At 41.1% G+C, this 12,224-nt stretch overlaps 1 protein-coding gene across 3 annotated transcripts in view; it reads right to left on the reverse strand.

Annotated features, from left to right (window-relative positions):
• The window catches only part of LGR5 (leucine rich repeat containing G protein-coupled receptor 5), a 119,741-nt gene extending 112,249 nt beyond the window's left edge, over positions 1-7,492 (reverse strand). For all 3 annotated transcript variants that reach the window (XM_048500941.1, XM_048500940.1, XM_048500939.1), the window contains exon 1: positions 6,869-7,492. In XM_048500941.1, coding sequence (XP_048356898.1) covers positions 6,869-7,080 — 212 coding nt within the window. In that variant the 5' untranslated portion in view covers positions 7,081-7,492. The remainder of the gene's footprint in view (positions 1-6,868) is intronic.
• Positions 7,493-12,224: the final 4,732 nt, after the last annotated feature.

Genomic DNA, 12,224 nt, shown 5'->3' on the forward strand with positions numbered 1-12,224 from the left:
ACAGTTGATACATTTGTAGTATTCATTAATTTTATTCAAATGAGGCCATGTCATGGTCTGTAAACAAAAAAAATAGTTTAAAAGGTGCAACTAGATTTTTTTATTTTTTTAAATTTAGCTGCCCCTCCATAATTTCTCCTCATCCATGAACTCCTTCATATATTAAAATTAGGTTTACCAAGATGTCCTGCTTTATACATGAATGAGGAAGATGATGATTTAGTGCTCATATTTGCACTAGTGGTCTTTGCTATGAGTCAATATGGCCACTTGCCTTGGGCCCCCCAATTTATTTTTTATTTTTATTTTATTTATATATCAGAGTTAATATGCCGCCCCATCCCCAAAGGATATACAATTATACAATTGCCATGCAGCTGTTTGGCTGCTCTCTCTGACAGTGCCACAGCCAATGGCAACTTGAGAAGTGAGAGACAAAGGCTGCCCCCTTCCCCCCAACTGCCATTAATTTGCTTTGCCTTTGACATGGTGCAATTGTGTCAAGGTGACAGGTAGAGGGAGCAGGGATGCTACAAGACATTGATCATGGACCATCCTGTCCTGGCCAGGCAGCTGGCTGTCATGTAAGCGATGGGCAAGTGGCTGGGTGCATCAAGGCACCCCTTCTTGCTCTATAACTCAGCCCTTCCTTGTTGCCAGGAAAGAGTCCCCTCCTGAGCAGAAAGCCACTGTTACTGTTTGGTTGGTTAGTATGCCAGGCTGCAGCTGTGTGTGAAGACAGCATACGCTTTCTTTTCTCCTGCCACCTACGTAGCATTTATTCTCATACTGGACTTTCCCCCACAGTAAATAACTCATGGGTTGACTTCTGATTTTTTCCCCAAGGTGCCATAGTCATTAAAACGATTCTTGTGCATTTGCCCATCATCAGCATAGAAACATGGTACCAAAACTAAAGGCTATATTGTGGTGCAATAACAGCAAATCATAGTTTGAGTTTCTACAGGTACAACAAACAAGCTATGATTTAAAGCTGCTTTAATTTTCTACCTTCTCAGCTACCAGTGTTCTTATGTTCTTATGTTCAGTGCACATGTTATGGAGCACACAGGTTTTGGACATGCCTCCCCAAGCCCCACCCCCACCCCCAGTGCTTATAAAAGCACCTTTTCGAGGCCAGGGACTACAGTCTCTTCTGGCCTGCCTGGAGGGGAGAGCAGAAGGGACTCCTGGCTGCTGGCTGCGAGCCCAGCCGGCAGGGGGGGAGGCGAGGGGGGAGCTGGGCACCTTAGACCCTGCCCATGTCCGTGGTGATGGTGACATGGGTGGGGTCAAGGGAATTCGAAGATGTATCATCGACATGGGTGGGGTCAGGGGCGCTTGGAGATGACGAGGCAGCAAGAAATGTGATTGACATGGGCAGGGTGGAGGGCACTTAGCCCCCCCCCGCTGGTTTCCTGTTCACGTGAGGTGCCGGTTTTGCGCCCCCACATGACCAGAAGAGTGGTGCCCGGTGGTGCAAATACACCACTGCACCAAAGCATACTTAAATTTCTTCACCCATATTCAGACATGGTGCCAGGATTAAGCCAGTGACACTGCAGGCAGATATATCAGAGCAAGTGTTTATACTTGCAAGACCAGCTAATCTGACACAGGAACCAATAATATCCATCCCCAAAAATGTTATTTAAAAACATAATGCTAATTGCTGAAATACTATTTCAGTAAGACCTATGTAGCAAATATGTACCATTGATAAGGCATAAGTATCACATCTCTAGGCATCAATTCTGTAAAAATATTTCAAAATGTTTTTCAGCATTTGGAATCCCAGATTTTTAAATACTAACTTAATTATTTAAAGGTAAAGATGGTCCACAGTGCAAGCACTGGGTTATTAGTCACCAGTGGGGTGATCATATTATAACATTTACAAGGTGGTTTGCTGTTACCTTCCCCACTTTACCCCTAACAAGCTGAGTTCTCATTTTACTGGCCTCAGAAGGATGAAAGGCTGAGTCAACCTTGAGCCAACTACCTAAAACTGACCTCCCTTGGGATTGAACTCAGGTCGCAAGAAGATTTGACTTCAAAACTGCAGCTTATCCCTCTATTGGGTTGTCCAACTTTTACTTAATGCTTGTATTACAGCTATCAATGAGAAAGGGCAGGTGTGCTAAAGCTATTCCATCATATAACTTAGAAAACATTGATTTAATCAAAATGTTAACACTCAGCACAAATAACAAAGAGTAACATCACCTGATATTTTCATTAAGCATTGCTCATGATGATTGAAATGACATGAATACACATTTCCTGCCCTGCAACCACAAGGCATCTAAATTCTTTGTAAGAAAGAAGAAGAAGAGTTTGGATTTATATCCCCCCTTTCTCTCCTGCAGGAGACTCAAAGGGGCTTACAATCTCCTTGCCCTTCCCCCCTCACAACAAACACCCTGTGAGGTAGCTGGGGCTGAGAGAGCTCCAAGAAGCTGTGACTAGCCCAAGGTCACCCAGCTGGCGTGTGTGGGAGTGCACAGGCTAATCTGAATTCCCCAGATAAGCCTCCACAGCTCAGGCGGCAGAGCTGGGAATCAAACCCGGTTCCTCCAGATTAGATACACGAGCTCTTAACCTCCTACGCCACTGCTGCGTATGTCCTCCTAGAAAGATGCAGTTTTACAAAACTAGCTAAGCATAAGGAAAATGCTGTCCCACCAAATGCGTAACACTGAACTTCAAACCTAATTTTAAAAATTAAGAAGTTTGATTCACAATTTCCAACATTTCTCTGTTTTCTGTTTTATTATAAGCAAGTGTGAAGTGTGGTCTGTCAGTCTTTTGTAATTAACACTGAAATGTTAACGCTCTTTTTAAAGGAACAAATTCCATTGGATGCAGTGAGACATACGTCTGAGTAAATATACTATATTTTAAAGTAAATGCACCTAAGAGTAAAAGCAAAAATGCATCACATTGTGAGGTACATGAAGAACAAACAGGTCTTGCATTTGCAGCAGGACAGACAGGTGTACTGTCAAGTGAGACCTGTATCAGCTACTTTAAAAATGTAGGTAAGTGCCCTTTGCCACTTGGTCCCTAAGCCAGAAATTACTTGGGCAATCTTTGAATATTCTACCTGCCTAAGATTATCTGAAGATGTGATGTTCAGTATAATAGGACTTTCCATGGAAGTTACGTACTTTGCTCATACTGAGAGCAAGCGTGGTATAGTGATTAAGAGCAGTGGACTCTGATTTGGAGAACAGGGTTTGATTCCCCCAGTACTCCACATGAGCAGCGGGCTTTTATAGTTGTTTCCCCACTCCTCCATATGAAGCCTATTGGGTGACCTTGGGCTAGTCACAGTTCTCTCAGAGTTCTCTCAGCCATAGCCAACTCACAAGGTGTCTGTTGTGGGAAGGGGGGGGAAAGGTAACTGTAACCTGCTTTGAGAGTCCTTAAAGGTAGAGAAACACAGGATATAAAAAGCAACTCTTCTTTATTATACAATTGTATAAGTGGAATGAGAAGAATTTGGTTCAAATAAAGCGATTGTTAAATAACAAGAAATTTCATGTTAATGTTTTTCCCCAATTTTTTGGACTACATGAGTTTTCTAAGCAGTAAACAAATTGGTATTAGTTTACTATAAAATGAACTGGTATTGATATAATGGTATCTCATAAAATTATATTATTAAGGCTTAACAGATCTTTATCATTCTGTATTATGTTTTAAAAACCCACTCATCTGTCACACAACTTATTCTACTATAGCTGAGTGTAAATGAGTATCAGTGACTTAAAACTCCACAAAATAGTAATACAGCATTCCCATTGAGGTAGGAATACCATTCTTCCATACCAAGGGGTTTAAGGCAATCTAATGTGCCAGGGTCTCATACTTCATTCATTGTATTACGTTATTTGAAGTTATTTTTCCATTGAAGTGATTTTCCTTTGACTCTCAAAATTTTGGGTGCCCAGAATAACTGGCCTCTACCATCTCCAGTTGTATTTGTCTTTTCTGTGACCCTCAGTACCCATATCTGTGGGACATTAGGAATAAATATTCAGTATCTACCCAAGCAAATGATGACCCCAGTACCTTCAGAGATGGACTGAAAGGTTCAGACCTAACCATCACAAAATGCAATGCATGTGATTTACTCCATTCCAGAACTCCTGCCCTACAGATGTTATACTAGTTCTCAGCCTATATTAATATGCTACTTAACTCAACATGCTCCATCATATTTCATTGAGCAACCTCTAATGCACTCTTAGAAAATTGTTCTGAATTAGTACAGAATAGCATTCCCCCCATCTGTCCCATCACTATTGCCCAAGTGTGAATCTACTCACAAACTGCATTATTCCATACAGCAATGATTTGGAGAAAGCAGTGAGATTACTTAATTTGTACAACTAAGTGTCTACAGCTTTTAAAAAGGAAAATGATATTTTATCTTTAGAACATGGATAAATGTTTCCAGGAAAAAAAGAAAAAAAATCAACAATGCAATTAAGAGCACAGAGTTTCTTAAGGAAAAATGAAGTTTCTCTTTTGAAGAAACAAAAAATAGTACCACGTTGCTGTATGTAACAGATACATGTTTTATAACACGTATCAGAAGTCTAATCTTGAATTCACACTCTTGGAAGTATACTCTGATCTTATTAGTGGATCATACTTTTAAGTAAATATGTTGAAGACATATTTTTGTGTGGAGCAATTAAAAAGAAATGTTATCTACTTGAAATGCAAAAAGTATTCATAACTGTATTATATTATAGCCACTGGGGTAAAAACCCAAGAACCAAGATAGCAAATATCACACACTTAAATGGAGAGTACAAATACAAAGTTACGAGGTAGGGTATGGATATAATAAATAAACACAATACACCTAACATAGATCCATCATCTATGTACTTTACACTTCACTGCAAGATGGGAGCTATGTAATGCAAAGCAAAATATTTTCCATTCTCTTAATTTTTTACTTTCTAGGAAACACATGCAATACCAAGACTGTAATTTGTACACAATGTTCAAAGAGCAAAAACTATCATGTGTATTTCTTTTCCCAATACCTTAACATTTGCTATTAATATTTATGTTACAGATTCAAAACAATTGAACCAAAGTGGTCTTATCCTAAATCAGAGAAGCATCCTCTGTCTTTTCCAGTGATGCTATTATATTTCCCTATCTTTATTGGCAATTGCTCCATTTTAGCTCTCTAAATTCAGATAGAGATTAGTTAAAAATTAAATCAAATTCTATAGTTCAAAGCCTTGCCCCGAGGATCAAAGGTAAAGATAATGGCCAGCAGGTTCAATCAAGTTTCTGTTGTTAGCTCATTTTAATTACCCTATAAACAATACATCATATAACACATTTGTGCAAGTATACTGTACTTATTCTGGATGGTTAATAACATAGCCATGTCTATAAATGTTTTATATCCCATTTTATGATCAACAGGTGATTAAACAAATATTTTTGGAAAACAACACACTAACGACATTTATACATGAAATGTTTCTGAAGCATGCTGCAGTTCCTGTTCTAAGAATCCCAAGTGAACAAAGATTTGACTCGGAATTGAGATCCCTATTTGCACAGTACCACCTCAGATGCACTAAAATAAGGCAGGTGTTAACAGCATATCAGTACTGATTTGGTGATTCACAGAGCAGTCTAATCAGAGTCACATCCTTCTCAATCCATTGAAGCAAATGGTCATAAAAGTGTAACTCTGATTAGGATTGCACTATAATGCTTAGAGTTTTAATAGGAACATGGATTGTCCGCATTCCAATGGCATCATTCATGGTGGTGGCTAAAATATTTACAAGCAGCTAGACTGTTAAGATCTTTTTAGACACTGAAGTATCTATAATGCACTGGAAGCTCTATATTGGTGTCCAGTTACCACATTTGGGAAGTTTGCACCGGAATCAATATGGCTAAGCTTTCTATGTGTGGGTGCCATAATGTGGCAGACTGTTGTTGTCTCTGTTTGCCCTCATATTACAGAACCACCCTCTACTAAATCTAGATAATCACCATGTTATCAATACAGCTCTTCTTTGGACTATATCCCAGGGATTGGGATCTTTATTGCAAAATAAGTGTTAACTATTCTAGGAAAAACTGAGGTATCACAACAATTAGAAGTGTCAACTAGCTTAGCGGGTTTTTAATGGTCTCTATATGTTTTTCTGATTATGTGTTACTTTTACATGTTATCCTTCATTCTGATCCAGTTTCTTATTTTTGTTGTTGTTTCATACTTCCTACATCAAATAACAGCATATTGATGATCTAGAACGTGAAAATTTCTGGTGGAACAAAATTGTCTCAGTTTTAAGGTACCACAAGACCATGCTTTATCTCATCTCCTGGAACACTGCTACAAAACAGCTATCCCAAGTTAGAAACATTTACTTGTCAGTCCTGAAGCTAAATACACATGTCTTTCTACAGAACAGCTGGTTGAAATGTTCTCTAGGATCTAGGAATATTCACAGTTTTTGCTGGAAACTTTTCCAGCATCTCAAGAAGTAACATGTTCCTGTCCTGTTTGAATAACATTACAAAGTACCCTCTTCACAAACTGTTTTGAAATGGTTGCTCTTTTATTTTATTTGTTGCCCACATTCCTTGCTTCTTGGCAATCCTGGAAGGTCACCTGGAATTGCCGGGAGTTCTCCTCATGGGCCACCTGGGACCCAAAAACTAGAATCTCACTTACTCCTTAGAACACATTAATTTGGGTGATCCCTGTCAGCCAGGAGTAAACGCTACAGAGAATCCCTGCGTTTGCCAGGAGGAGCCAACTCCATTCGCGGGGATGGCGAAGGGAGCCCTCCCGCGCGCCACTACTTACAGGTAAGAAGCGAAGACGCTGAGGTTGGCGGGCACACTGGTCAGGCCCAGGTCCGAGCAGTCCACCCTCACCAGCATGCCGTCGTGCTCACAGTGACAGGCGGCCGGGCAGTGCCTCTGGCGCTTGCCCGCAGCACTGGCAGGCGCCGGGTCCAGCCCGAGCAAGCCGAGGAGCAGCAGAGCGCGGGCAGCCGCCGCCGAGAAGGTGTCCATGGTGCCAGGGCGCGGGGGCGAAGAAGAGGGCTCGGGGGCTTTGCTGATCAGCCGAGGACGCCGCTGTCATACCCTGGGCGGTGACCAGAGGGGGCCGAGAAAGCTCTGACGACTCTCAGCAGCCTCGGTGTGGTGGTGTGTGTGTGTGTGTTGGGGCGGGGGGGGAGGGTCCCCTCCTCAGCTCGGGATGGGGGGCTGCGAGGTGGGAGGCTTCGAGATGCCCCCGACGAAGCCGCCGAGTCCGCCCCTGGACTTTCCGGAGCAGCCGGGACGCGGCTGGTGAGCTACTCCCTGTGGCGGCATCTCAGTTTACACGCCGTTTTAAAGAGCTGGAGTCTGAACCGCGCGCGCCCACTGACGTCGCCCGAACGTTGCCCGTCGCAGCGCTTCCCCAGCTCCTGCCAGCGCCAGTGGGAGGGCTCGTGTGAGCCAGGAAGCTCGCGAGGGGCGGGACTTGGGCTAGTGTCGCTGGGTCGGGAAGAGGAGCGGGGGGCGCCGCGAGGCTGGGAATGGAGCGCAGCGCGCGCAGCGGGAGCGCGCGCCGTTGGGGGAGGCGGGAGCTGTTTGCTATCTCGGTGTGGCAGCCTTTTGCGCACAGTGAGGGAAAGGGGGCGGCTTGGCAACCGCTGAGACCTGCGAGGTGGCCGCAGTCCATCGCTAATGACGAACAGCGTCTCCCTCGCCTCGCACAGAAATTATCTCACTCCTAGTAAAAATAAACAGGAATCTTGAGACACCTTAAAGGCTGACAAAAATGTATTCCCGTTTAAGCTTTTGTGGACTAGAGCACACTTTTGCAGATGAAATGAGTCATAGGCAAACCTGTTGGACCAAGATGGTGGGCAGGTCGGAAGGGGTGGACAACCGGGTCTAGGGCCACGCAGTACTGCGTGAAATGTTATGTAATATCCAGATCTAATTAAGAAAGGTACAGAGAACGAGCACTAGTTATATTCAGCTTGTTAACACAGGCTTTGTTAAGGTATTTAACATAAGTCTCTGTTGAACTGAGTGACTAGAGCAAGGTTGGATCTATGACAGTGATGTTATGTGGAAGATGTGATCAAAAAAATAAACAACATTAAGCAGCTGCCTATGGTAGGTCTCTGAAGAGTACGACTGAGGTCTTCACATATTTTCTGACAGGATACACTTTTAATGATGAATGAGAAAGTCAGCAAGTAAAGCTTTCCTCAGTATAGATGTACATATTGGGAGAGGGGGGGGGGTTCTCTCTTAACTGGAGTAGGAAACGGAAGAGACGTCAAGAAGTCTCTTGGGTTTGCTTTACATATGATAGTTGCCCAACCCACGAGTGGTGGTGGAATTAACATTCCTGCCTTGTGTCACTTTTTTTTCTTATGGGGGCTTTATTTCCCTGTAAAAAACATCTTCAAAATGTGAAATGATATAGCCTAATTTTGTCAGTTCTCAGGAGCTATGCAGTTTGGTAGCTGAATGGGGGACCACCAAGGAAGACTGCAGAGGAAGGCAATGGCAAACCACGTCTACTTATCACTTGTCTTGAAAATCCCTAATTGGGATCACCATTAGTTGGTTCAACTTGATGGCACATACATACATAAAAGGAACATTCCATTTGAAATTACAACCCTTCAGTGACTAGAAGGAAAAGCTAGATTTTTTTTGTGGTCCTCTGTGTCTGGCCTGATCGGGATAGCCCAATCTTGTCATATTTTGGAAGATAAGCAGGGTCAGCTCTGGTTAGGTTTTGTATGGGAGATTACCAAGGAAGTCCAGAGTTGCTATGAAGACAGGTAATGAAAACCCTACAGGGTTGCCGTAAATTGGCTGCAGCCTGTCAGCACTTTATACAGACACAGCTCTCTTTCTTTTTGCAAGACAGTACATAAATGCAATTATTTGTATAGTTATGCAAATCTTCTCTGAGCAGTGAGAAGCTCCAGAGAAGATCTAAGGTTTGACTCTCTTTAGGGTGACAAAAAGCACTCAGTACTATCACTGTTCTTGCAATGTGTGCTTTATTTATAAGTAGAATACAGGTGAAGATGTCTAGGGTACTCCACAAGGCACCAGGTCCATTAGTCCACATCAGATCCTGAACCCTGTAACAAGCATAATTTTTCAGACAGCTTTCACTCTCTTCTTTTTTCTCTGACCCAGATCCCAAGATTGTTCTTGTTCACACTTACCCCTGAACTCATTCCCTACTGTGCCTAGGAGAGACCTTCTCCAAGTTCTAATGAGTCCTTGAACAAGAGAGATCTCTGGAAACCATCTCCTGACAATTAGATCCCATTGAGAAATTAGAGTCATTAGCAAACATTAACATTCTTCTTTAGGAATGCACTGATAGAGCCATGCATGCTAATCAGAGAGCTGTCTCACAACATTACGTGTCTCAGTGGAAAAGGTGGGCTATAAATAAAGTAAATAAATTCAAAGCATTGATCAGATCCAGTTAGTGACAGAATAGTCAATGTGGTTCAGAGAGCGTTGTTTTGTCAAGCTCACAGCTTTATTATAAAGAAGTTTCATACATTTTGTGTGATAATGACAAGACATACTAGTCCTAGAACAGAACTTATCTTTGCCCTTCAAATCTTTCACTTCCAAAAACAAAGGAAATACACAGACACAAAAGTGTCAGAATATGAACATTGGAAGTAGCCTGCAAATCTGTAAAAAGCGTAGCTATTTGTAGTCTTATCAAGGGTCAGTTGTTTGTCAGACTGTTTCCATTTAAGGTGAATTGCAATTTGGAGTCTGCACATTTTGATTAATTGGTTATTTGTTAATGACTAAAAACAATTCCCTTTTTATATGTTACTGTTCAGAGATCCTCCTGTTACAAGCAATCATCATGTTGTCTGAAAGGATTCATGCACAGATTTGCAGCTTTAGTAGATGTGAACCAGAACCTAGAAAAATCAGTTTGGTTTGACTATTTACAGATGCTGGGTGGGTGAGCAAAACCCACACACTGCATCTTTTAGATAACATGGCAACTATATGTATTAGGAAAATCATGATTAGTACATACCTCCTGAAACTTGCAGCCAGAATGTCTAAGAGAATTTATGAATGCTTTATTGGTTATATATGCCTCCTGGATTTTGTTCCCCGCTTCATTCATATTATACATATATAATGCTTTGTAACGTTGTCCGGAGAATAAAGGCGTGCAGGATAGGTTATCCGAGTGGGGAAAATCAGGCATGTATAAACTAACTGCAAGACCTAAGGGAAATAAAACCAAAAAAGTAAACTAATTCACTTGGAAGATCTCAGCCAGATCGCTAGTTTGTCATGAGGAACAAAATAATTCGCAAGGAGTATGCACCAACCACTGCAGAGCAGTTCTTCAATATTCATATTTATCTCTGTACAATACTAATATTTATGTATCCATTGTGGGATTTCCCCATGCAGCAGCCTTGATAAACTGCCAGCTGCCAGTGCTACGCAGCATTTTCCCATAATGTAACTGGCGGCACGGCGAAATCCAGTTGGGTTTTCAAGAGGCCAAAGACTAAGAGGCGTATCTGCACGGCCCGTTGTGACGGCCAGGGGGCGCCAAAGTAAAACTAGGCGGCCCGTCCGCACTGAAGCGCAGCGACCACAACGCCCTCTTCCCTCCCCACAGGGTGGCGTCAAGCCGCCCTAAACAACAACCCTTTAAAGGGTTGTTGTTGGGGAGGGATCGTCTTCCCTGCGGCACGGTGCGAACCGCGCCGCCGGGAAGACGCTTTCTCCCTCCCCCGCCTCACTTACGGTGTCCTCCTCGTCGTCAGCGGGGCGTCGCAGCCCAGCCCACACTGTTTTTTTTTTTTATTAGTAATCTTTATTAAGTTTCATAAAACAGAAATTATTTAACAAATAACAAAGCAATCAAAACATCACATACATAGAGTCATCCAATAAACTTCCATTACATAACGATTAACCAAAACACAAAAACACAACACCAACTTACAAATTTAAAAAATTACTATTCTAGTACTATTTTCTACTTTTATACGATTTCTATTCTATTACATTTCTTCGCATTATTTAAAAGAAAGTTTCTTCCCATATTTAACAATTCTTATAGTCTTCTTACCAAACTTCTAAACCTAATATCTACTTTTCTTACATAATATAACATAAACTGGGGGGTATATCATTCTTCTTCTGATATTCCTTTAATATTTACACATAAACTTAGGAATTTCTGTTTTGTCTTTTACGTTTTATCCATATAGTAGTCTATGCAGCGGTTTCCAATCTTTAACAAAAATCATCTACCTGTTCCATTTTGTGAACTATTGGTGACAGTTTGTCCTATATCCCATATATTCTACAATTTTGTTGATCCATTCCGTATATCTTTGGGAGTTCTTCACTTTTCCAATTTCCCTCATGCGACTTTCACAATATTCTAGCTGCAAGAAAACATATAAGAGAAAGCAATTTTTTCTATGTTCCTATTTTTAATATCCCATACCTAACAAATTCATTCAATAAATACATCTCTTTTTTCCTTTTAAAAGTGTATCCTAATATTTCCTGAATTATTTTATGTAATTTTTTCCCAAAATTCTATTATTTTTGACACAGTCCTAAATTCAAATATATGGTAGTCATAGTTTCCTTTATCTTTATATGGGGAGCCAACGCTTAAATACAAATCAGACACGTTTGAATACATTTTTGCTATATTCTCGATTGGGCATAAATGCCATCCTGTAGAACATTTTTTATTATGTTCTCTCTCTCAGGTTTATATTTTTTGTAAATTTTATGTTTTTCCTCCAGATTTGGTCCCCATTCTTCTATATATATATTTCTCCCCTACTGCTTCAATGACCCAAATAATCAGTGTTTTTTTTGACCCTTTCTCCTTCAGTTTTTTTACTTGGGTCAGTAATGAAGTCATATACTCTTCTAACCATCCCTTTTTCGCTTTTTGCATAAGCTGTCCCACAATTCACCTTTGTTTCCCAGATTAAAAAAACCGATTCCACGGTCCTGCTTAAATTTCTCTTTCAATTGATTTATAAAGAAACCAATGGCATTGTATTTTAATCCGTTTACTGTTATTTTCAAAATCTTTCTTTCAATTTTATCTCATCTTTATCCTTCTTCAGGATCTCTGAGTATCTCTTTATATTTCATATTGC

The sequence above is a fragment of the Sphaerodactylus townsendi genome, linkage group LG06 (assembly GCF_021028975.2).
Source record: "Sphaerodactylus townsendi isolate TG3544 linkage group LG06, MPM_Stown_v2.3, whole genome shotgun sequence".
NCBI classification, from domain to species: Eukaryota; Metazoa; Chordata; class Lepidosauria; order Squamata; family Sphaerodactylidae; genus Sphaerodactylus; species Sphaerodactylus townsendi.